Source organism: Alligator mississippiensis, chromosome 6 (assembly GCF_030867095.1).
Source record: "Alligator mississippiensis isolate rAllMis1 chromosome 6, rAllMis1, whole genome shotgun sequence".
Lineage (NCBI taxonomy): Eukaryota > Metazoa > Chordata > Crocodylia > Alligatoridae > Alligator > Alligator mississippiensis.
In genome coordinates, this window is record NC_081829.1 from 52,707,413 (window position 1) to 52,734,134 (window position 26,722).

A 26,722-nucleotide genomic window follows, 5' to 3' on the forward strand; every position below is an offset into this window, starting at 1 on the left:
ACACTTAGGGCCTTGTTACACATTGCACTTTAAGCTTCTCAAATGTTGATAAGCATTAGTGTTAGTTTGAGTTTAGAGTAATTACACATTCAGGCTAAAAATATTCTCTCACTGTCCCTGGGAAAGTGACTGTCCCCAGCTGTGACTTGCCACTAGAAGGCTGGCAAGCTGGGGTATGACTAGGAGATACAGTTATGCAAGAAAAGACAGTATAAGCTTGTGTTCAGTGACTAGCACAATGAAGCCTTGTTCTGTTCAAGCTCTATAGGTACGTATATATTACAGATGATAAACATTCACAAAACAGGTGCTAGGTACCTGTGTCATAGTTTGCATTCTTAATTTCTGCATGGGTGGCTCCAAAGAAAACCTTTTACATTCAGAAAATATGAATCAGAAAGTTTGGATTTTTTTAGTTTGCTCTAGGAAAATTGTTACTTGTATTTTCAGATAGACTTGAAATCATGCCAAGTGATGCATCAAAAGAGTCAGCCAGATCTAATTAGCAGCGTCCCTTTTTATGACCGTATGTATCGTCTCAGAATTCAGAGCCTATCACTATCATTTTATAGTAATAGGAACACAAGCAGAGAACTGATTATCACATACCGATGTTATAAAAAATAGAGAATATAAAAGTAGTCAGAGTTATGTTGTTGAGCAATAAGATGGTGCTTTAATAATATTGATGCTGTGGAACTATAACTTACATTATATATAGCACATAGATAAAAACAAATATCCTTTTTTATATAGGCCTGGCATTCTTTTGTCCAAGATACTTTTTTTTAATTACATGTGGACACATTGCCTATCTATTTTAGAAGTAAAAGCAGAGCACACAAACTAATAACTCACTTACCTGAAGCTTATGTAAATGTAAATGAAAAGTGAAGGCATAGTCTGTTCTTAAAAGTCTTTTCTTTATATATCTTTGCCCTCTGAATGAGGGGGGCAGGGGTTGCATGAACATGAAAGTATTAAAATAGGGAAGGCACAAAGAGCTTTTCTTCATACCTTGAAGTATCCCATATGTCTTGCCCACAGTGGAAGCCTCTCCCAGGTGAAGGGCAAGGAAAGCTCCCTACCTAGTACTCCACAGGAGTATAGCTACCTCAGAAGGGAAGGGAAGGAGTATAATATTGAGCTGTGTTTTCACTCTGTTCACACTGGCTACTTCTGTATAACATTTGTTGCACTTCCCTAGTTGGTGATACAGTGACTGTCCTGTCCCAGAGAATTTGAGGCACAGTGGGTGCATCTATGCATGCACTTTAATGGGCATTAGCCTACTGTACTGCACATTAAAGTGTGATGTAAAAAAAACCCCAAGAGATTATGTTCACAAACAGTAAAATAGACTACTGCACATTACATGTCATTTAAAAAACATGCTCTTTAGTAACTGCATATTAAGACAGGCTAAGGCACATTTTTCTCATACCTCAGGGCACTTTTACACACGGTCTGAGGGTGGGGTGGTAGCACTTTAATTAGAGCCGTTTTCATTAAGGCAACATTGTGTCTCTTTTATCAGTGTCCCTGTACTTAAAAATGGTGGCAGGGGCAGTTGAACTAAAGCTTGTTTGACAGGCTTAAGATCAAGTGCTCCCACCACCATTTTTAAGGGTAGAGACACTGATACACGAGATGCAGGAAGCTGCTGGAGCGTGGCAATTGCCATGCTCCAGCAGACTCGATGACTTGGAATTCCAGTGCATCAGAGCAGTCTCTGTGCTCATGTTTAGGCACCCTCACACTGGAGGTACTAAATTTAATGTGCATTAGAAAAATGCATGTGTAGATGTGCCCACTATGTCTCACAGCTTCTACTAGCACAGTTCAGCTCTGCCTAGCCTTGGTTATGAGCCTATAAATTATAGTACCAATCTGGCCCTAAAAGTTCAATTCCAGTCATCTTTAACAAACAGTTTTAATCTGAAGCTAGCTGTCATGCTTCTCATGCAAACTCTTTTTGATATGCTTTCTCTCTTTCATGCAGCTTCTGACATGACATTCTATTAATTTCACTGTGTTGTATAGTTGTGAGTCTGTGACATTTTTAAAATAACATAACATTTTTTCCGTATCCCCTTGGTGCTGGAGACATTAATAGACACAAAAACCTGGGAAAAAAAAGAAAACCTCATGAGTGTGTCAATTGCATTTTATTATTTATATGACCTCCAAAAGCATTTAGTCTAAGGATTTGATACCAAAGTGGCCAATAACAAAAGCATGACTCGGCCTAAAGGCTTTATTAAAAGGAAAAAGAGCATACAAGAGTATAGTATATTTGCAAACTGAATCTTGCTGAGGCCGTGGAGACCAATCTGAAATATCACTTAGAAGCCGGAATAACATTTAGAACACAAATCCCCGCCCCCCCGCCTTTCCCCACTCAGTGCATCCTTGCAAAAGCATTGGTTTCTACAGAGCTCTTCAGTGGCTCTCAGCCCCTCTACCTACTACATTGGTTTGTCACCTGACATCCTCTCTGTCTAGGCTTCCAGGGAACTGTAGGTGTGTTCATCCTTTTAAGATCTGTGGACACATTAGGAACTTCTTCAAGTCAAGAGGGGTGAGATTTTTTCCAGTGTCTCATTACTGAAGCCCCTTGGTAACCGGGCTCAGGGACAATGAGTGACAAGATCCTTTAGATATGGCTGCAGGATGCTCCACTAGATCCTGTGTTACAGGAGGGCTGTAGAAAAAAAAGAGGCTGTGGGAATATTTTCCTCATTCATGCTGCCATATGTGGGAGAAGAGCTAGCATACCCTGTTTACCAAAACATTTCAATTTACAGGTTGCAGCAGTCCAAGTTGTGCAGTCCCTTACAAAACAAATTAGCCATTTTATGTTTTATGAAAACCTGAGATGGGAGATGAATTCCTGACCTTAGCACTTAGTGAAGGGAGAATTTTGGTCACCAGTCCCTCCAGCCAAAATCAACTTCGAGAGAAGTGCTGAGGGCTTTGGAGAGAGGGGAAAAAGAGAAGCTCATGCTGTGTAACTTTGTAATCACCAAGCTAAAATTCACATTTGCTTGGAATCCTGAACGCAAGGCTCAACTCAAATGAATGCAGGATTCAATTAAAATATTTCATCAATGATCTAGAAAAGATATTCTCTCTCAGATTATTTCACAGAGCTATAGTGGCAATTAAAAGCTAATAGCACTTTCTGTCATATTTATATGTTGTGAAATATAGTAATTTAGCAAGCTGTCTGCAACCTGGAATGGTCCTGCAGTTCAGGAGTGTGGTACTGTGAGCAAAGTAGTTAAATCCACTGCAATTATAATGTAAAATCTTAATATTTATAGGGTGCTTTCAAAATAGTTCCATCTGCATTTTACAAATTAATATCGGGTATTATGATTTTTTGTGACATGATTATTATATACTTATATACAATATTTTATAGTTATTTTCAGATTTATTAGGACTTATAGAAATAATAGTCACTAACCTATTTTCCCAGAATATATAAACTAGCCCATGAAGTAAAATATGAATAAGTGGTAACACTTCAAAGATTTCTCTAAAAGATTCTTACTACTGGTTATTAAGAAAACCTGCTTTTTATAGTATTATTACATCTACACTCTTATGCTTTTTGTTTCACCAAATATTTCTAATAATATATTTTCACTTTTGTTTATAGCTAAAGTTTATGCCTAATAGACTTATGAAAAAGAAATCTCGTCAACTCTTTTAATGTGGATAAGTTGAACAGGCCAGGCATTCAGGCAGTGTAAATCAGCCCAGATCTTTTTTTATTTCAATGAAACTGCAGTGATTCATGCCAGCTAAGCATCTAGTCCAATATACCCTACCCTTAAAAGGTGTTGTAGAATATCTTAAATTTCACACAGTTTGGCCATATTCATTAGATGTAATCTCATTGCAGTCAGTGAAGTTATACAACAGATGAATTTGGCTCATTGTGGATTGTCTTCCAAATACATGAAAGCCAGCTATGCATACCCTTAGCATAACACAGCACTGTGACCTATCACTCAAAATGCTTTGTGTCAAACAAGGCATTATAAACAGAAAAAACAATGTCAGAATCAGAGAATAAAAGACAATGTTTTTATACTGTGTGTTCTTAAGACATCTAACAGTGTTAAAAAAATCTCCTGTAAAGCCAAAGTAATTGTTAAACATACAAAAGCAGAAAATCCCCAACATTAACATACTTTCAGGTTTTAACAAGTGGGAAAAACAACATGCAAAAGGAGCAGTTTCAAAGTGCACAGTGGCAGAATAAGAATGTTACATTATTTCTCTTCCTCTAAATTCACTCATGGCTTGAACAGGATGGGTACTTTTCTTAGCAGAACCTTTCCTGACAGCTGTATAGATTTCTTCTGGCTTCTCTCTTTTAAACAGGGGCTTCTTTTCTGGGGCCTTCATCCTCCACATCACAACAGGGTGCCGTAGCCTAGTAGGACTTTGAAATTTGATAATCTTAGTGGAGGCAATATAGGACATCTTCACAGTCTGCACCACAGCATTCATTAAATTTTTGGCTGCCTGAATTTAGTGAAGTGACACTATCCAACTGAAATAAGAAATATGACTAGGGAAATATGTCTAGGGAATCAGTCTGCCTCTTATCATAGCATATCTAGGAATAAACAGTATTAAAAAAAAAAAAAAAGACTACCATATAAAATATAATATATTTGTTTTCCCTTTAGGATGTTTGATCATTATATTCAGTTTTCTACTGCTCAGACTTAAAGAACATAGAACAATTTGAGATGCTGAACTATAAACTGCATAAGCATTCTTTAACATGAGCTCACAGTCCTTGTATGCAAAGTATCATTGAAATTACTGACACTGGTAATGAGACTAACTAGCAGAAAACCCATGACAATTGTACCTTTATTCCCCTATTTCCTTACTTCACACTAACACTAGAAAAAAATCTTAATTTGTTTCCCCTGTATTCCAAAGACTCCCTTGCAAAGCCTCCTGGGAAATATAAAAATCTTGTCAAGTAGCTGGATTCTTTAGCAGTACTGAATCTATTCTATTGTCTTTGTGGTTAAGGTCTTTCAAGCTTAAGGTCTTTCAAAGGAGATTGAGCTAGATGACCACCTCATCCAGTATAACCTCATAAATCCATTATGCTTGGGACCGAACACCTGCCAGAAATTTGAAAATTCTGGATTTTTTTTTAACTAGAGCGGCAGTCAGTCATGGGAAGGGTGGGGGGGGAGGGGAGCAGTGACTGGTCCCACAGCAGCGGCCACACATGGAGCAGTGGATGGTGGTGACAGCCACCTGCAAGTTTCCCCCTCTGCTGCTCCAAGACCAGCTTCCACTTCCCCCTATGCTGCTCTGGGACTGGCCACCACTACTCCCCAGTGTGCCAGATTTTTGAGAATTCTGGATTTTTGATATCTGGATTTATGAGGTTATACTGTATTATGACATTCAAGAGGATCTGAAAGCCTAAATATATTAGCTTCTTTAAAAAAAAAGGGGCTTAAGACTATAGAATGTATATTGCTGGTCTATGTATTTAGCTTCCAGATTTCAAACACCAACTGCCATGCACATACAAATTTTAAAATATAAGGTCTTCTATGAATATCTGTGGGCACTATAACATGCTGCTCCTATTTTGCCTTGCTAATTAGGAAAGCATAAATAAGCTTTAAATCGAGCAAGCTGGCTCTGTACCGCTTCACTGAAGGAACCAAATTGGCTACTGGTAAGTGTTTGCCTTTCTACATCAAACAGAGAAGTCCCTTCAGACCATAGAAAAAGCTACCAAATCGATGGCTCTGTGAAAAAGGCAAACACAATTCTAGGATATATTATCAACAGAGATGGAAAACTATGGACACCTTGTATGGGGCACTAAGGAGACCTAATTTGGGCCACCCAGTACAATTCAGAATACCCTTATACAGGAAAAAATAATTCGTACTAGAACAGGTACAAAGTGTCTTGGCCGGGCTGAACCGACTCGAGGTGATTCAGAAATTACTCATTCATCAGGGCGGGCTGCTGAATGGAGAGGCAGAAGAGGTTTAATGGTTGTAAAAAACTTTACTTACATCGTGGGTGGCTGTGACGGAAACGGTTCGGTGGTCTGGACAACAATGTGAGTTGCTCCAGCTGGCGAGGCCAATGCCAGTAAATCTGTCCGCAATTCAAGCCGGCGGGGAAAGGGTACGTCTGGGACTGTGTTCGGCGACGGGAAGAAGGATCGATAGGTGATCAGTCTATCGACCAGCTAGCCGCAAGTCGGATCTCTAAGAGGCACTCTGCAGCATGCTCAAAGCTCTTCGACTTGGGCAGAAGTCGCGCTAGTTTTTAAATGGCCAGCAAGCCAATTACCAGCCGCCACGTGTGAATAATTTAGCACTAGCCAATTGCGGGGCACGAATTTACATCCGAATGGCGGGAACTCTTTGCACCACGCATTTCTGTGCTGCAAAGAGAAATGCATCCTGCAAAGACAGCTGCAAATTGGCGGGAACTCTCTCCTGCATGCGGGTTCTTTATGCAGCAAAAACCCTCGCTGTGCAAGAAGCTCTCGCATGTCAAGAAAATGCCATAGTGCTGAGGCACCAAACTCACTGGGTTATGACATGCCCCCTTGCCGACGGCACAACTGGAACTGCAGTCTGGTCTCACAATCAGGTAGTTGTGAATTACCGCTTTTGCTGGGGTTAAACCTGTGAAGAAAACAGAATAACAAGACAAAACACAACGAGAAAAAATCATAATTGGTTTCACTGTAAGGATACTGGGTGAACGTCGGAACGGCGAGTCATCCAGTTGTGAGGAACAATAATAGGGGGACAATCAGGCTTCTCTTCCAGTTGGACAGAATAGGTATTGGGATATTGTCCCGGCCGTTGAACTGTCCCTTTGTGAACTTGTGGATGAGACTGATGGGGGTGCGGTATTGAAATCCACACTAACTCGTCAGGTTGGAACTTGAGCTCCCAAGGTGGGGGTTTTTGGACATTAGCTTTGTCCCATAACGGCTTAGCAGTGTTTAGTGAAATAAGGACATCGTGATTAAATTTAGTCCAATTTTTAAATGTCCCTCCTCCTTTAAGGCGAAGCTGCTCCTTGTATAGACCTATGTGTCTGTCCACAACGCCGTTGGACTGCAGATGGTACAGCAGATGAAGATACCATGACACATTATGAAGACGAGCAAATTTATCCAGAGCATTAGAGTTAAACGGAGGTCCTCCATCAGACTGAATTTCATGAGGAGGCTGCCAGGTGGCAAACACAGCAGTTAAGGCAGTAATAACAGCAGTGGCATTGCTTTTTCGCAAGGGAATAACCTGTAACTGTCTGGTCCCCAAATCAACCACAACTAGTCCTTTATTTGGTGGTTTAGACCCTGGGAGGGGTCCCAGCAGGTCCACCTGCCAAACTTTTCCTGCCGGAAACTGCAAAGAATCAAAAGCTCCGATCTGATGCTTGGTTTTATGACACTTCTCTTTAGCACATGTTTCACAAGCCTGAGCTACCTTTTCCCAATCCCGCCTGGCTCCATATGAGGCGAGCTCTGTAATGGTTCGGCACCAACGTTGATGACAAGCCCGTGGTCCCGGGTGACCCCAATTTTCGTGAAGCCACGCGAGGAGTGGATTTGCTTCAGAATTAGTGGTAGATGTGACAGGCAAGGCTATGTCAGTCCGGAGTGGATCTTCCAAGAACTTATCAATTACCTCATGCACTGGATCAGTATCTGGACGATGGGACTTAGTGTGTCTAATCAATGGAAGGTGTATAAATCTAGTTAACGTCCTCCAGATATCTCACCAATCATCCAAGTTCTCGGTGGGAAAAGCTATACCCGTAAGAATTTTGTAGATATACTGTGAATCAATTGCGATGATTGGAACTGGGAGTGTATCGTTATGATACATCAAACAATGTTCCAGTACCTTCAGGAATCCTAATAATTCACATTTTTGGGACGAATTATCATCTGGGTCGGCTTGAAATATTTCCTTGTCGTGACAAGCTTTACAGTAGTATCCATAGCCTCCTTCATGTTGGGAGGTTCCGTCCGAGGCCATCCACGCTGGGGCAGAAGTTCCATACAGTGTAGGAACCTTTTCCTCATCTTCTGGGCTTGGATCAGGTACCATGTCCTCCAACCTCCAACAATGCCAATTATAATGGTGGGAAAGTACTAGCGTATTCCAGGTCTTAGACTCCCCTTGAAAATGTGGGTCGATTCTTCCCGCGTCCAGCAAGTGTAACAATGTGGCACCAGGAGCGCGCAATGTCCCATGCCCCCTTGCTAACGGCTCCACCAGTTGTTCAGCTAGGAGAATCTTTCCCATAGCTCCATATCAATGTTGCGCCGCTTGGAGCGTCTTATGGGCCGTGTATACTAACTCATCGCGGGGGTTGTGCACGACAGCCCACACGTGGTTGGTGGTGAATCCAAGGGTTACAGTTAGTGACTCACCCAGATCGATGGCATGGAGTTGTGTACCTTTAACCGTGGTTAGCAGGCGAAGCAGATTCTGCTGATCCTTTTCCGTCCAAGGCGTGGACTTTTGGGACTTGTCACGAATTTGTCGTTGTAATTTAGCGAGGAGTGCCAGATCACTAGGTCCAATATAATGTCGATACCAATTTAAATGACCCAAAAGCTGTTGAAAATGCCTCTTAGTGACAGGGTGGAACGTTTTTAGTGGATCGATGTTAGGACCCTCACGCGAGACTCCGTGGCGGATGGAACTGGTGTATCGAGTGCCAAGGAACGTAATGTCATCTACAGGATGTAGGCTTGACTTTTCCTCGTTGATTGTCCATCCCTCACTTTGAAGGTGAGCAACCAGTTGGCTTACTACTCTGGCAACTACAGAGCTATCACGACCCATGATGGCAATATCATCAACATAACTCCAAATTTTTAATTCTTTTTCTGAGGGAAGAGAGTGCAAGGCTCGAAAATTCTTCAGGGTGTTATTCATGGCACCAGTGGCTAACGATGGAGCGTTGAGATAACCTTGCGGACAAACTGTCCACCTGTACATGATGCCATCAATACACATATTCAGTATTCCCTCTGGGTCAGTTATTGGGATAGAAAAGAACATATTTTTCAGATCTAATGTAACTCTGACCCATGGACTTTCCTGGAACTGTGCTATCTCAAACATACACTGTGGCAAAGTAGACGGATTAGGTTGTTGAAGTACTTAGCATCTTTTATTGACTTCTCGATAGTCTACAACCAACCGGGCTTCATTAGGCTTCCCAGGCTTCACCACTCCCCATCCTGATGATAGGTAGGTGCTGGCTGTTACGGTCTTAATACAGCCTCGTCGCTCAAGTCGCTGCAGAAGGTTAGTAAGGGACTGTTTCAGAGAATCCTTAGTTGGGATTGGCCGATATCGCCAGGTGGAAGTGTCACGAAGCGTTGGTCAATGCCAGTCCTGCTCTGGGATAATTACGGGTAACGCCTGTAGCACTTGTTCCTTAAGGTCAAGCGTTTTTATCCCGGGGATTCCTAAAATGTTGATGCCCCCTAGAACGGCCTTTAGGGGATATCGGTGGTCCTGAACCCAAAACTTGACCTTCGTTGTGATGGTGATAGCATTAAGCCCTTGTACCTTGATCATCTTGGTGGTCTTTTCATGAGGTATCATTGAGGTAATCACATTGGTCTGAGCTCCAGTATCGAGAAGGAAGGATACCTGTTGTTTGTCATCCGGATCGGTAGGGTTGTAAACAGTGAGTTCAGCATATGGTCAAGAATCAGTAGGATCAGGTCTGAGTTGAGGAAGGCCTCCAGTGGAGCCGACGGCCATTACTCATTTTTTGACGGATCCTCAAAATTAAATCCCAATGCTTCAGCCATACTGGTCTGGGCCTTGTCTCCCAAAATTCTCAATTGAGCCTTCGTTAGTCCGGTGTGAGCGAGAAGAAATCTGAACATAGTTCTTTCCTTCAGAGTTCCTTCCTTTGAGGTTCTTTCTTTTGGGGTCCTTGGAGGTGACCCCCATGGCTCTCGCTGAGGGGTATACCCTGGATGCCTAGGCCTCAATGTTGCAGCCAGGTACGCTGAAGGTCGATCCCTTGTGTCATTAGAAGCTTCCTCATCTTGCTTCATAAGTGCCTGCAATCGTGGGAGATGGCCTAAAAGACTTCCCATTGGTTGACCTGCCATCGGGTTCAAGAAGAGTCAGAGTGTAACAGCATTCACTCCTCCGTATACCCCCACGCAGGCATCTATAGCTTCCAAGGGCGTTGGAATTGCCCCAGGGTCCAATAGGTGACGATGAGCCCATCTCTCTTTTCGCTGGACTGCTGTTAGTCCCATTGGATTTGTTCTTGGGCTCCATGAGAGATACAACACTCCAACTATAGCCAGGAGAAGTTGTTCTGCAGTAGCCTTCTTCGGGCAACCCTCGTGCCAGGTGTGAAATTTGTGGGTTACCTGTCCTACCACAAGCGCCGGGAGTGGGATGGGCCAGCGGGCACTGTCCATGACCACATTCAAATCAGTAGCGCGCCCTCCACTCCACGCTGCTTGTTGTGTCAGGGCACTCGCTTCTTCCTTATCCAGAGGGTCCAATCCAAATTCCGCTATCAGTCTTCCTAACCATATGGCCAAGGTTTCTTCCGGCCTTATTTTGGATTCTTTACAAAGCTCTTGTATCTCTGGTCTGGTGCGTGTACGAGAGATAGTGGTGGTACGTGTAGCACCATCTTCATCCTCAACATGCTTCATCACAGCTATCGGGTACGCTGCGGCAGAGAGAGGGTTAAATTCTGCATCTGGGAGCATTGGGTATATCCCTCCTCCCATTGCCCCCTCCCCATGGTAAAGAGGCATGGTTGCAGGGAACGACGTCACCTCAGGGGGTGGAGTCACCAAGGGAATTCCCGCCGGGTCTTCCATAACTCCGCCCCTCCTTTCCGGGTTCCCCAGGTAGCTCGCGCTTCTTTTGGCGCCATTTTCTGCTAGCAGCATCATGCAGCTAGCATTGTTAACAAACGCTGCTCCGGAGCCCTTCGCTGTCCGCTCCAGCGACTCCTTTCCCGCAGTATACATCTGAGCCTCCAGATTCGCGTATTCCCTCAGTAGGCCCATTACTGCACGGAACAGCACATTTATCATCTTTCCCTTTTTCCATTTAATTAGACCCCACTTCGGCTTGTGACTACCCTTAGTTTCTAAATCCTCCCGTAGCTGAACGAGGAGCTCATGGCCCCGCGACTCGGGCACCAAATCCGGACAGTTGAACCAGTCCGTGGGGGTGGTTCCCCCCCCCCTTTAAGTATCGGGTGCATTGGGCAAACTCCTGAGCGGGGGTCAGCTTTTCTGCCTTCCGCGCTTTCACCCCGGCGAGAGATATTGTTGATGTTTCCTCCGGGGGCCGATAATAAACCCGGTCGCTCCCCATTATGCATCCGAACTCCCCTAGGGATAGCTTTGTTCTCCATTCTTTCACCATGGCCTCTTCTCTTTTTACGGAGAAGTAACCCTCAATACTTCTTTCCTCCCCTTCTACCGCCTGGTGGTAAGCGATATGCGCCCATAGATTGTTAGCATTCTCTACGTGGCGGTTCCTGGTGCGCCAGGGGCAGCACCCAATTAAGTTCTTCTCCCTCACCGTGCCCTTTAATCCCATCCTTGTCGCCATGTCTCGGCCGGGCTGAACTGACTCGAGGTGATTCAGAAATTACTTGTTCGTCAGGGCGGGCTGGTGAATGGAGAGGCAGAAGAGGTTTAATGGTTGTAAAAAACTTTACTTACGTCGCGGGTGGCTGCGACAGAAACGGTTCGGTGGTCTGGACAACAATGTGAGTTGCTCCAGCTGGCGAGGCCAATGCCAGTAAATCCATCCGTAATTCAAGCCGGCGGGGAAAGGGTACGTCTGGGACTGCGTTCGGCGACGGGAAGAAGGATCGATAGGTGATCAGTCTATCGACCAGCTAGCCGCAAGTCGGATCTCTAAGAGGCACTCTGCAGCGCGCTCAAAGCTCTTTGACTTGGGCGGAAGTCGCGCTAGTTTTTAAACGGCCAGCAAGCCAATTACCAGCCGCCACGTGTGAATAATTTAGCACTAGTCAATTGTGGGGCACGAATTTACATCCGAATGGCGGGAACTCTTTGCACCATGCATTTCTGTGCTGCAAAGAGAAATGCATCCTGCAAAGACTGCAAATTGACGGGAACTCTCTCCTGCATGCAGGTTCTTTATGCAGCAAAAACCCTCGCTGTGCAAGAAGCTCTCATGTGTCAAGAAAATTCCATAGTGCCGAGGCACCAAACTCACTGGGTTATGACACAAAGAAGGGTTATTAGGATGATCAGGAACATGGGCAACTTAGGGTATTTGCATAAATAGGGTTACGTATGTGCATAACTAGGGTTAGGTCAATCTAAATGCTAATCTGTGAGACATTCAGGGAAGTTAAATAGAGCAAAAAATGGTGGGACCAATTTAAATGAGTTCACCTGAGGAGGTGAACTAAGTTAGATCTAGAATGGTTTAGCCTGATACAGTGAACGTCTCCATATGTTCAGAGCACAGCCCTAGGGCTAGGAAAGCCAAACTACTCACTCCAGCCCCAGGATTGTACTTTTCCTACCCACCTTCCCAAACCTGACAGGGCTATTTTTTAGTCTCTGACCCCTCTCTTGCTCCCAAATGGACAACCCTCCCACCAGCACCCACCACCACCCAATTCTGCAAAACCTCCCCCAGACCCACCTGCCACCTTTGTGGACCTGCTAACACACCTTAATTCCATCCGCCTCAGGTTACACCCAGTTCACAGCATGGCTCTCAGCACTGGTGAACATGTAGCTTAAAGAAAGCCATGTGATTGCAGACTGGGTACAGCAAACATCTGCACATACCCTTATTTTATGTATGGACACCAAAAGAAATTCATTTTTTTAACTTAATTTAGCAACACAGAAGATAAGAGCAGTTATCATTGCTGACTATATATTCATCATAGCTGGTCAATATCAGAGAGGAAAGCTGTTTAAGATAAAGGAAAATGTTAGCATATGAGCAAATTGGCAAAATTGTTCTGGCTATTTGTAGGATCATAGGAATGTAGGGCTGGCTAGGACTTCATACCGTCATCTTTTCTAGCCCACTGCTCAAAGCAGAATCATCCCTGACTAAACTATCCTAACCAAATTTCTATCTAACCAGCTTTTGGAATTTTTCAGGGATTGAGACTCCTCAACTTCTCTGGGTAGCCTGTTCCAATGCTTGAACATCCTCTTAGTCAAAAAGGTCCCCCTAATCTCCAACCTAAATTTCCTCTTCTGCATTCTGTAGTAATTTCTCCTAGTCCTGGCTCCTAAAGCCACAGCAAAAAGTCTATCTCCATCCTCTGTATAATCACCCTCCAGGTATTTGAAGACTGTTATCAAAACCCCTTTCAGTCTTTTCTTTTTGAGACTAAACAATCCTAATTCTTTCAACCTTTCCTCATAAGTCATGCTTCCCCAGCCTCTAATCATCTTTGTTACTCTCAACTGCACTCTTTCCAATCTGTCCACATCTTCCTTGAAGTTGGGGACCCAAAACTGGACACAGTACTCCAGGTAAGGCCAGAAACCTTGAAAGTTGGAAATTGAAGATTTCTAACCATCAGCAGCATGAAATCTGAGACAGCTTTCAAATGGGAGTAGTGGGAAGTAAAAACCAAGGTCACCCTTCCTATTCTCCTTCCTAAAAATGGTTTGTACAGAATTTCCCTATTTGTGCTCTCTGAGTTTTTGACTAAACCTAGGTATTGCATATCATCCCTAAGCACTCAGGAAGCTATCAAGCTATCTTTGTGTGCATAAAATATGAGAAATGTTACCTGCTCAGGTGAATGCTTACAATTTAATTTTTGTTCAGATAAGGAACAGTTTCTAACAGGACCAGATAACAGCTGAGCTATGTCATTTTTTTTTTTTTTTGAGTATGCTCTTTTTTGGTGGTATTAACATTCTTCAGTATTTATTTCCCTGAATTAAAAGCGCTTTCTCCCTTCAAGTTAAGCTGTCTCTGTTGTTATATAGCAATACAGAGCTGGCAGAGGATAAATTTACTGCATAAATCATATGAGTTACCTGAATGAGTAGCTTTTTTATCTTCAAATAAGTCACTGTACTCATATTTAATTATAAGGCTGACAATTTCAAATTGGAAAGTCATCTCCATTTTGAATAGCTTTAAGAAAATCTTATTTTGATATTTACCTTGAATCTACCCGAGTACTTAATATATTTTAAGTCTGCTTGCTAGTGGGGCAGTAACAAGCAAATATTTCAGGAACCAGAAAAATTAAGCATTGAATAGTCAGAAAGCTAGGATAGGAATAGCATGAGTTTTAAGGTAATGCCAAACAAACCTCAGAAAGAGTTATTTCCAATTTTCTCTTTTTACATTGTGATATATGTTGATAGGGTTCAGTTTATGTTTGTGATGTGTCTGCAAGTGAGGAGGAAAGCTAATAAAATTTGGATATCTATCAAAAACTTACTTAGGATGCTGTATGCAGCTTTGAAAGATAGTCTTCAAATCCCATCCTTATTCCTCTCCAACCCAGCTATCTTTTCTGCAACCCTTATAGATTGTCTCTTATGGGACATCCAGTTGTAGACTAAAAATGGTCTCAAATCTGACTTCCTCTCCTTCTAACTGCTGTCTGATCAATCTATTAAAATGTGCTTTTCTATAATTTGAAGAATTGCAAAAATAGATTTTAGGGAATTATAGGAAGCCTTCATTTCTACTTTTCCAACCTTGTATGTTTCTGTTCATGAGAGGGAAACATGATCCATATATCAGGCAATGCATTATGATTGCATGTGTATTAGTATAGGGGATTTGTCTTTATATATCAAAACCTTCACAAAAACCTACGTTCATTCAGTTGATGGAAGGACAGCACCAGCAGAACAAGCCTTATAATTAATCATTAGTTTGTGGTGTTGTTCTAAAAAATAAAATAAAAAAGCCACAAAATAAAATAGCAAATGACTTTTCCAGGAGTTTAAACTAATTAACCCGCCTCAATACATAGATGTTAATGAGCAAATTCAAAATTTTATTTATATTCTCTAGGAAAATAGGCATTATTTCAACATATTATGTATGAAATCATTCCATTATGCAGTATGTGTAACATTCAACAGAAGATGATAGTTGGAAGTATAAAACAGAACCCCAGTAATTTCTGTATGAAAATGTTTTAGAATATTTTATAACATTTACTGTATAGAATCACATTTGTTTTTAAGGAAACAGTCTGCTTGGCCACTATCCTATTCTAATAATCACAAAATACTTTTCTCTAAGGTAAGACTCTAAGGAAAATGCACAAGAATAATTATAAGTTCACACTACACGTTGAACTCCAAATCTAAAGCGTACTTCAAATGCAGGTTTTAAATCAAATGTTTAATATGCCTCCAATCTCGAGTCAATCATTTTCCCTCCTCTGTCTTGTCATTATACCACTCGTACATTTTCCACTCTCAACCCAGAGAATTGCTAGGGCCATAGCCTTTCTACTAACTAATTTATTTCCTACCTTCCCACCTAAAATATTCATCACTATTGCACTCTATATACATTGATCTTGCAAAGACCTGAGCAAGGTGTGGGGCCCTGCCCCCACCCTCGTGTGCCCCAGATGTGAAGAAGCAGCAGAGAGTAACCACAGCCACTCTGCAGGAACCCCCAAAGCGCAGGGCCTGGGGTGGTCACCCCAATTCATGCCCCCAGGGACAGCCGTAGTTCTTATATTTACGTGAACATCCCTCTTTTCCCCTTGATAATCACAGGACTTGCAAAAGGATTTGTTTTAATCTTCCACCCTGAGAGGCTGTTGGAACTGAGGCATTTCAAGGCAGCTCTATAGTAAAACAAAGACCCTGTTGATAAGCCACACAACTGATGGCCTTTTAGAGCATTATAATAATTACTTGTGTTCAACAATATGTATGATGAATCCTAAACACACACTTGTCTGCCCTTGTCCTGCAAGGTTAACACTGGCATAAAGATAGATTCTGAGAGATTAGACAAAGAGAAGACCTGAATATTCTGGCAGAAGTCCCCTTTAGAGTGTTAGCACAGAGTGAAAAATTTTGAAAGCATTTGAGTGACTTGGGAGTCTAAGTCCCATTATCAAAAGTGGCTTGGGGCTAGCACAAAAGGAATAAGGTAGTTCCTAAATTCAAAACTCAAATCCTCAACCCCCACACTTTACAAATAACCCTAATGGCACCTACAATTTTGCTAGCAATTGTTTTTGTTGTTGTTGAGAATATAGATGCCTAGTTCATGCATAAGCCCCCTCAGGATTCACAAACAATGGGGTTTCTTCACCTATTTTGCTGGCTGGGCATAATATTGTAGGCAATCTCCCAGCAGATCTGCTGCATCAGGCCCCACCAAAAAAAAACCAAAGCCAGGACAGAAAAGGCAGTGGTGTACCTCTTCAACCATAGCTAGGTGGTTACAGCACTCATTTAGGATGTGGGAGGCTTGTTCAATTCCAAACCCACCTCCTCCATCAACCTTATACAACCACTTCCATGTGAATGCTTGTAACCACCAAGCTGTCAGGTATACTAGAGGAGGTGCTGTTAATTCCTTCTATTGAAATTGTTCCATCTTACATGTCACAATTAGATATTAATTGGATAAAAGATAATTTAAATAAGCAGTCTTCTACAGCCTAATAGTTATGGCATTCACTAGAAGCCTTGTGCTCTTTTCCAAGATTCAATGAATTTAAAATACACACTCTTCTCCTATTGGCAATCTTAGGAAGCTCTTCACTCCCTTTTCCTGTTTTGTGCATCTCATTCTTGAGCAGCTAACTCTCCCAATACATTATACCAGGAGCCTAAGTGCCTACTGAGGGCTGGGCATGAAAAGTCAGGCATCGCAACAGTTAGCATCTACATTTTGTAGACCTAGCCTGAAAGCAATTGGATTAAAGCACTGAAGTTACTCATAGGGCACATCCAGACCAGCATGCACATGCCTTTTGCAGCATTTCAAAGCCCTTTCAGACGTTGCAAGGGGCAGGTGAGGAAATGAAAAAATGTTCCCCCACTGCAAATTTGCAGTGTGGGGGCAAAATTAGACCCCTAGATATCCAGGGGTCAAAAAAACCCTCAGAGGAAAAAAGCAGGGCAGGGCACAGTCCTAGACCATGCCCTGAGGCAACCAGAGGCTGGGTCCAGAGATGCTCTGGTAGCCAGCCAGAGCGTCTTTATGGTTGGCCCTCACCCCGATGCTGAAGCATGGTGCCTGCCGAGCTGGACCTGCACTACTGCCTGTAAGTAGTGGGTAGGGAAGCTGGGGGGGGGGGGGAAAACCATGGGAGGACCCCCACCCGCTCCCACGAGCCCCTCGATCACTGCCCCACTTGGCCCTATCCCCTGCCTGCCCCCCAAACCCTCTCCCTGATCACTGCCCCATCTGACCACAGCATCCTGGCAATTAAAAAAAGAGCCTGCACTTATTGGCAGCAGCAGCTGCCGTCGGGGTCACTCGGGCATCACGACAAAGCCCCCTGTGCAGCATGAGGCCCAGATGACAGCTGCAGCAGACCCAGCTGGAGCCACACAATGCCCTGTTGAACCTGGCCGCACCTGCTGAATGCAGCAGGGGCAGTGGCAGTGTGGGTGCCAGGTGTCTGGTGCCAGGCCCCACTGCTGTGCAGGGGGAGCTCTGCCACAAGGCCCCAGAACCCTCACAGCCCCTGCCTCAAGTGGGTGAGTATAAGGCTGGGTGAGTGTCAGGCTTTTTTTTTTAAAGTGCCAGGAGGCTAGGGCTGGGTGGGGCAGCTGTTGGGGGACTGGAATGCAAGAAGGGGGTGGGGCAGCAAGCCAAAGGGCTGGGGCAGTAAGTGGGGTTGGGGTATGTGTGCCCTGCAGGGAGGGTGATTGCCCCTGAGGGGGCCATGTGGCCTCTGTTAGAGGAGCTGTAACCCCTCTTGGGTGTCTGTAACCCCTGTTGGGGGGCTGTAGCCACTGTGAGGGGCTGTGGCCCTTGAGGGGGGTTTCTAACCCCTGTGGGGGGGGCTGTAATCCCTGTGGGGGTGGCTGTGGCCCCTGTGGGGGGGGGGGTGCAGCCCTGTGTGGGGCAGTCAGTGAGCTGTGCAGGGGGGTTGCACCCTGCAGGTTGCAGGGGACCCATCCTTCCTGAGCAGTCCCCCCGCAGTCCCTCCACAATCCACCTACCCAAACACCCCACAGCCCCCCACACCCCTCCACAGCCACTCACACCCCCACCCCCCTTTCCACCCCCTTCCTGCAAACCCCACATCCCCCCCAAACACACCCTGCCTGCCCAGCTACCAGACAGGATGAGACCTGCTGGCAGGAGCTGTAGCTGCAGGGGCAGCTGTCCTCACATCCTGGATAGTGAAAGAGTCACGGGGAGCAGTGAGTAAGGGGTGCAAGGAACTCTCAGGGCTGCTTCAGAAGTCCAACTGGAAGAAGGGGTAGTGTCCCCAGGTACTAATTGGCTGGGCCCCAGAAGTTCCCGAGATCAAGTAGCCCTGAGTTTTTTCTGGGGAAGCTTTTTGTATTGATGGGGCCAGGATAGGGCAGCTGTTTATACTGCTGGTAACAGCACAGGTGCTGGCCCCGGGCTCTAGCTCCCCCTGGCTGCGGATCCAGGAGGAGCCAGGCAGGGTTATTTTGCCCCAAGTGGCACAATTTGCCCCACACCAAAGTGCATGTCCTGGCACGTGCACTGAGGCAAAAAGCCCCAGCTCCAATTTTCACTGATTCTATTTGAGCTGCTGCAAGCACATGTGCTTGTATGTGTGGATACACCCACAGTGTTTTTGTTTGTAGCTGTGTTGGTCTAAAGACGTAAGGAGGCAAGCTTCTATGGGTATTTGTGATATCTTTTATATTAATCAGGTCTAATAGAAGTTACTTCTATGTTTTTTAAACTTTTACCCAGGAATATTTTTATTTCATGCTACTGTGGAAGAGGCAAACAGTTAATTAGTTATATCAGTACTGTTTCCATGAAACACCATCTTCCCAGGAGTTAGCTGGAATTGGTACATGCAGTCTTTCCTGTTGAATTCAAGAAACTACAATTTGGACATGGTATCTTACTTTCTACAAATCCTTCAACATGGAATAGTGTCCAATAAACTAAACCTTCACATTAAAAAAAAAATAAATAAAATTAACCATGTGGTTGCCCTGAAAACTGTGAATGCATTACAATGCATTGTAAATAATAAACTAAACATTACAATTTGGACCTTGCTCCTTTGCAAACTACTCGTGTTGGCTCCATTGCTGTTTTGTCCTAAGTGATGTTCTGGCCCATTATGTCAGAAACTGAAATGACTTCCTAAGATCCAAATAAGCTTCCAAAAAACAAATTCAGAGAGGCTTAGGGAGCAGCGCAAGAAGCATGGGTGAAAGACCGTCATGCCCACACACCCCAAAGCCCCCCAGGAACCCCCAACTGCCACAGAGCCCCCCGCCAACCCCCAGCAGCAGCTGCAGGTTACCAGGGCCCATGGTGGGAGGGGACTAGACCAGCTCAGCTGCAGAAGGCAGCTGAGTAGAAACCGGGGAGGGTCCCTCCCCGCCCCGGCCCCTACTGCCCAGCCCCCCAGGGAACCACATGACCAGAACCATGCAAACAGGCTGCGCAAACAGGTGCACTTGTCTGCCTGGCCCATGAGTTAGTGTGGAATTTACACAAGAGGGTGAGCAGGAGGGCCCGAGGCCCTGCCTGTGCGCCTCTGCCCTAGGGAAGCCAGTCCCAGCCATAGCATGCCTGCCAGTGGCATGACACAGATGGGCACATGCCACAGCTAGAGGGTCCCCTGGGGGCCTGTGGACCCCCCCTCTGGCACCTCAGAGACCTCCACCCAGACGGAGCCCATGGTTATGGGATCCATGCAGATGGAGCTTCTGGATCTTGGCTGTGGGGGCTGTCTCTTGCTTTTTCATGCTCTGTGGTCCGGGAGCATGGCCATCTCCCCTTGTGGGGTGTGCTCCCTACTGGGGTCTCTGGTGCGCCAACTGGAGGAGCTCCAGCCACAGTCCAGACACTGCATTCCATCAGGGACTGCAAGCAGGAGACAGACTCCTACTGGCAGGCCCTTCTCCCCCGGGAGACAGAGGGTAGACCACAGTCTCTCTCCAGGACAAAGGAGGACCCAGGGACCTCCCATACTGTCCAGCCATGGGGTTGGACCAAGGTGGTCAAGGGCCCCAAGGCCCGCCACACCAAGGCCCCCGGCCCACTGGAGCTTTGCAACAGGCATGAACCTCTTGCAGCTGTGCAGGCCGGGAGCAGTCCGAGGCTTTCGGAGGTGCGCAGCAGGCTGTGGCCAGCAGCCCTGGCATGTAGCTCGGGGAATTCGGCATGGCAGACTAGAATTAGGCACGGACGCGTAGAGGTTGATTAAAGATTATTTTACTTACACCGTAGATGGTCGCGGTGCAGGCAGGAAAACTTGCTTGAGTTGCAGTTACAAACGAAAAGAAAACTCGCACGAACAAGACCCGTAGAACACTCGAGCCTCTTAAACCCGGACAGAGCTCTGGATACCATGATGAGAGTCCAAAAGGTGACTCTCCACGAAAGCCCGCAGGGAAGGGTACGTCGAGGGATCAGGCGGTGATGGGGAGAGGCTAGAGGTTGATCAGGCCCCTATATTCTTCTTAAGGCACACGCTGGGTTTGTTAAGCTCCACAGCGCGCTTAGAGTTCTTCACGAGATGTGAAGTCCTCCTTCTCCTCCTCCAACTTGGGTGGAAACCGCTCAAGCCTCTTATACGGCTAGCAAGCCAATTGCTAGCCGCCACATGGGAATAATTTAGAAACAGCCAATAGTGGGACACAAGTTTGCATGTGTATGGCGGGAACTCCTTTGCACCGGGATTTTCTCTATGCAACTGAGAATTGCACCGTGCAAAGAAAGCTCCTCATGGCGGGAAATAATTCTGCAGTGCCGAAGCACACACACAATCATACCCTTTGGGTCATGACAGCAGCCTGAGCAGAGCCTGCTGAGTTGCCAGCTCAAGCAGGCAACACAGGCTCAACTATAGCTACTGCCCCCACTCTCTCTAAGACAAAACGCCAAATGTTTGTCATTGGAGACTCCATCCTGAGGGGGACAATCTGCTGTCCTGACTCCTTAGCCCAGGAAGTTTGCTGCTTTCCAGAAGCCTGTATCTGAGACATTGCTGAGAAGATCCCTAAACTCCTCCAGCCCACTGACCACTACCCTATGCTCCTCATCCATGTGGGCACCAATGACATGGCTCGGAACATTCCCAGCTGAGTCATGAGGCAGTACAGGGATTTGGAAATGGGGCTTAAGGGGTTGGAGGTGCAGTTGGTGTTTTCCTTGATCCTTCCAGTTTTGGGCTACGGGCTGAGGAGGGAGAAGAGGATACAGGTAGTGAACCAAAGGCTGTGGTGCTGATGTCATCTGGAAGGCTTCAGCTTGCATGACCACAGTCTGCTCTTTGGTGATAGAGGCAATGAGATGCTGGGAAGAGATGGCCTCCTCTCCTGGGAAGGAGGCTCTTCTCAGGTAGACTGGCTAACTGGTTCCACTGTATGCCTGTACACCAATGCCAGGAGCTTGGGGAATAAGCAGGAGGAACTTGTCCTCCTGCTCCACATAAATCATTACAATGTCATAGGGATAACGGAGATCTGGTGGGACTCCGCCCATAACTGGACCATGGGTATAGATGGCTATACCCTGTACAAGAGGGATTGAGTGGACAAAAGGGGTGGAGGTGTAGCTCCCTATGTCAAGGAGAACTACACATCCCTACAAGCTGACATTGGCACCCAGGGTGGATGACTAGAGACCCTCTAGGTTAAATTCCATGGGGAACATGGCACAGGAGATACTATGGTGGGAGTCTACTACAGACCTTCCGCCCAAAATCAAGAGATTGACCAGGAGTTCACCAGGGAATTGGCTGAGGCTGCACGCTTCTGGTCCATGGTTGTCATGGGGGACTTCAACTACCTGGACATCTCATGGGAAGAGCGCTCGGCCGAATCCGAACAGTCACAAAGCTTCCTTGCGTGTGGATGAGCTCTATCTGACTCAAGAAGTCTACGGGCCAACAAGAGGCAAAGCTCTGCTTGGCCTGGTGCTGGCAACAGAGGATGACCTAATCAGTGATCTAACAATCGAAGGGAAGCCGAGTGACAGCAACCATGAGCTGATCACCTTCACCACCCGCTGAAAAGCTGTCAAGTCAGTCAGCAGTACAGAGGTCCTTAACTTTAGGAGGGCTGACTTTGACAAACTCAGGAGACTGGTCAGTGAGGCCCTAAGGGACTACGACCCCAAAGGGAGGGGAGTCCAGGAAGAGTGGTTGCTCCTCAAGGGAGCAATCCTAGATGCACAAGCTAAGACTATTCCATCTTGGAGGAAAGGCAGCAAAAGGGCACAGCAGCCCCCTTGGATCTCCAGGGAACTAGCAGTCTTCCTGCATCTAAAAAGACAGACCTACAAAGGATGGAGGATGAGATCCACCTCCAAGGAGGAATACTGTGCACTGGCCTGCAGGGAGCAAACCAGGAAAGCCAAGGCTGTCATGGAACTCCAACTGACCACAAGTATCAAGGACAATAAAAAGTCCTTTTTAAGATATGTGGGGAGCCGGAGGAAAAGCAAGGGCAACATTGGACCCCAACTAAACCAAAAGGGAGAACTGACGAACAATGCCCAGGAAAAAGCCAACTTGCTAAATGGCAACTTTACATCAGTATTTCACAAGTCCCATGAGACGCCCCTGTCCATTACGGGACAGGGGTGCGCCTAAGTGAGGGTGGTTCCTTGCCCTCCATCAATGCTGACCTTGTGAAGGAACAGCTTGAGAGGCTGGACACCTTCAAGTCAGCCAGCCCTGACTATTTACACCCCAGAGTACTCAAGGAGCTGGCTAGCATCATACATCCATGCCAGGGTCTGAGCTTCGAGAGCTCCTGGTGGTCTGGTAAGGTTCTCGATGATTGGAAGAAGGCCAATGTGGTTCCCATCTTCAAGAAAAGGAGGAAAGTGGATCCGGCAAACTACAGGCCCATCAGCCTGACCTCTATCCTGGGGAAGGTCTTAGACAAAATTATAAAGGAGGTCATCCTTAAAGGACTGGCCAATGGAAACACCCTGAGGGACATCCAGCATGGGTTTGTTGTGGGTAGGTCATGCTTGACCAATCTCATTTCTTTTATGACCAGGTGACCCATCACCTGGACAAGGGGGAAGAAATTGATGTCATATATCTCTGTGCGGGCCAGGCCCCGAGCCTGTCCTCATCGCCATGCGTGGCGGTGATTCTGATCTCATTCTGGCCACCATGGGCAAGCCGGGGTCGTATTGGACCCGTATCCGGTGCACGCAGGCTGTGGCCATCAGCCCGGGCACGCGGGGTGGGAGAAACCGCGGGATGGTCTTGTGCACACGAGTTAGAATTAGTCACGGAAGCGTAACGGTTGATTGAAAAGACTGTTTACTTACACCCAAAGATGGCATCGGTGTAGGCTGGATAAGTTTCCAGGCACAGCTCCCGCTTGAACCCTTGTTGGAGGACTCTGACAAAACGATTGCTCCCACGGAGTTTGCTAGGCTCCGCGGGTCCGGTTAAGTTGTGTTCGAAAAGTTTCCCCGGAGTTATTCAGGCTCCGCAGGTCCGATATGTTTTCCCCGGAGTTTGCTAGGCTCCGCGGGGTCCGAAATTATAGGAAAGGGATACGTCTAGGATTGCGCTTGGCGACGGGGAGAGGCGAGAAGCGAAAGCTCCGTAGGCTCGGTTCTATTGCCTCTCTCTGCCTGCTTAGGGGAGGCGTGTCGGTTCCGCGAGGGTCCACAGCGCTTGGAGATCTTCACACAGAATATCTCTCTCTCCTCCCTCCTCCAGCTTGGGCGGAAACTACCCAAGCCTTTTGTACGGCTAGCAAGCCAATCGCTAACTGCCACGTGTGCCTAAATTAGGAGTCGGCCAATAACATGGCGTGGACCCTAATACAAATGGCGGGAACTTCTTTACAGCGTGTATCACTACGATGCAAAAAGAGATGCACACTGCAAAGAAGCTGTAATTTGGCGGGAAATCCCCCGTTGCACCAGAGCTCTCTCTAGCAGCAGAGAACTCTACCGTGCAAAGAAAGTGACAAATTTGGTGGGAAATAGTTTAGCGGTGCTGAAGCACACACACACAAACAAAAAATCACAACTTTGGGTTGTGACAATCTCGACTTCAAAAAAGTCTTCGATCACCTTTTGGCAAAACTGGCCAAATGCGGCCTCAGGTCCAAACAATCTGCTGACTGGGGAATTGGCTCTAGGGTCAGACCCAGAGGGTGGTGGTTGATGGAAGTCAATCGTCATGGTGCCCTGTGACTAGTGGGGTCCCTCAAGGCTCTGTCCTTGGACCCATTTTGTTCAACCTCATCATTAATGATATGGATATTGGAGTCAGAAGTGGACTGACCAAGTTCCCCGATGATACCAAACTTTGGGGTAAAGCATCCACCCCTGAGAACAGGGGAGTAATCCAGGCTGACCTTGACAGGCTCAGTATATGGGCGGATGAGAACCTGATGGTGTTTAACACTGAAAAATGCAAGGTTCTCCACCTTGGGAGGAAAAACCTGCAGCATGTCTATAGGCTTGGCAGTGCTATGCTGACTAGCACTATGGACAAGAGCAATTTGGGGGTCAGGATTGACCACAAGATGAACATGAGCCTGCAATGCAATTCTGCAGCCAGTAAAGCAAGCAAAACGCTGGCTTGCATCCATAGATGCTTCTCAAGCAAATCCCAGGATGTCATTCTCCTGTTGTACTTGGCCTTGGTGAGGCTGCAGCTGGAATACTGCATCCAGTTTTGGGCTCCAAAATTCAAAAAGGATGTGGAGAAGCTTGAGAGAGTCCAGAGGAGAGCCACGTGCATTATCAGAGGTCAGGAAAACAGACCTTATGATGAGAGGCTGAGAGCCGTGGGACTTTTCAGCCTGGAAAAGCACAGGCTCAGGGAAAATTTGATGGCCACCTCTAAATTTATAAGGGGTGTCCACCAGGATCTGGAGGAACGTTTGTTCACCAGAGTGCTCCAAGGGATTACAAGATCAAATTGTTATGAACTCCTGCAACTTTTTTACTGTCCAAGCCCCCAAAGTCTGGAATGGCCTGCCACCGCACGTGGTTCAAGCACCTACTTTGAGCGCTTTCAAGAGAAACCTGGATGTTTTTCTTGCTGGGATCCTATGACCCCAGCTGACTTCCTACCCCTGGGGCAGAGGGCTGGACTCGATGATCTTCCAAGGTCGCTTCCAGCCCTAATATTTATGAAATCTATGAAATATTGAAAAATAAATATATCTCGCAAATCCTGTGAACTTCCCTGCTGAACAGCTGAATATTTAACTACCTCTATGTTAATTGAATAAGTTGCTTTGCCTCATTTGCCATGGCCTGGAGGTGGGGGCCTGGAGATAAGCAGGGAAAGAGGACAGATATCTCTGTTGCATTTGATATAGACAATAAAACTGGAATTTAAGCAGGTATCACAGGATGGGGTCCCTAAGGATGGCCGTGATCTCTTAAGACCCCTCAACCATGCCAATTCAAGCTGAAGGGTACCCTCTATTCTCGTCCACCATGTCTTGATGTAAAATGTAATGTAGGAAGGCTGCCTTCACGTCCAGTCAGATGCAGTCCTGATGGACTTCTCTGGACCCCGTGGGTCCCCAGCCTTTTGGGCTATATGCGTGGTTCCAACCACCCATTTACCATGCCCCAAGCCTCACAGATGGTACTGGCATTGTCTTGCCTATGCCCATTATAATTTGGCCCCTTGTCCTCACTGGCCTCTCTGCAGCCCTTGTCATTGTGCCCCTTGGTGCTGGGCTCTCCGCAGCCCTTGTCTCTGTGCCTCTCGGCACTGGGGTCTGTGCACCAAAAAATACTGCACACTCTCTGGCACTGGGGTTCCCACACTGCAGTGGACCCCCAGTGAGGTCTCCTCCTTCCCCAAATAGCCTCACCCAAACCATTGGTCTTATAAAACGGCAAACAAAACATAAGCCCCTGGGCTATAACATAACACAAGCTATGGAAGGTGAGCTCAACCCCTTTACCTTACCCAGAGCAGAATTTAGTCAGGCCTCTTCCCTTCACTTGCCCTAGGAGGGCTCAGTCTCACCTGGCTGCCAGCAGAGAACTGACCTCCCTACTCCCTGTCCTGGTGTTTATATGGACCCAGGGCCCTGCCCCTTCTGGCCAGCTGACCAGGTGCAGGTGCAGACTAATTTTCTCATTAGCTAGCTGCCATGGCAACCTGAACCTGGGCTCCTGTCTGTCTCTTTGGACTCTCCCCAGGCAGTTTCTGCTCTTCCAGGAGCAGGCAACTAAGTGCTTTGTGACACACCTCCCCCCTTAAGACCCAAACTCACCAGGGTGGGTCTTCATTCTTTGTCACCCCGTATTCTTTTTTTAGGCTTCTTATGCTCTTGCTGCCTGACAGCTCTCAAATTTGGGGGCAGAGGTTTTCAGGCGCCTCCTGCTTGCCTTTTCCCCAAGGATGCACCATTTGGGATTTGATGGGAGCTACCCCACGACAGATAGCCCCCCCACATTAGCCAACCTTGGTAAGATGTAGCCAACTGGGCCTGTAAGCCATCACTCTCCTTATTCAGGGT

At 46.2% G+C, this 26,722-nt stretch overlaps 2 protein-coding genes across 2 annotated transcripts in view; both read right to left on the reverse strand.

Annotated features, from left to right (window-relative positions):
* Positions 1–2,153: 2,153 nt before the first annotated feature.
* The window catches only part of CTNNA3 (catenin alpha 3), a 1,574,321-nt gene continuing 1,549,752 nt past the window's right edge, over positions 2,154–26,722 (reverse strand). The window contains 2 exon segments of the mRNA XM_059729874.1: positions 2,154–4,548; positions 4,550–4,570. Of these exon segments, the coding sequence (XP_059585857.1) occupies positions 4,282–4,548; positions 4,550–4,570 (288 nt within the window). The 3' untranslated portion in view covers positions 2,154–4,281.
* On the reverse strand, positions 4,376–11,991 carry LOC132251168 (uncharacterized). Its single transcript, XM_059729875.1, has 2 exons — positions 6,084–11,991; positions 4,376–4,459 (listed from the first exon to the last, which is right to left on the reverse strand). Exon 1 carries the CDS (start codon positions 11,138–11,140, stop codon positions 10,202–10,204), a length of 939 nt encoding a protein of 312 aa, XP_059585858.1. The 5' UTR covers positions 11,141–11,991; the 3' UTR covers positions 4,376–4,459; positions 6,084–10,201.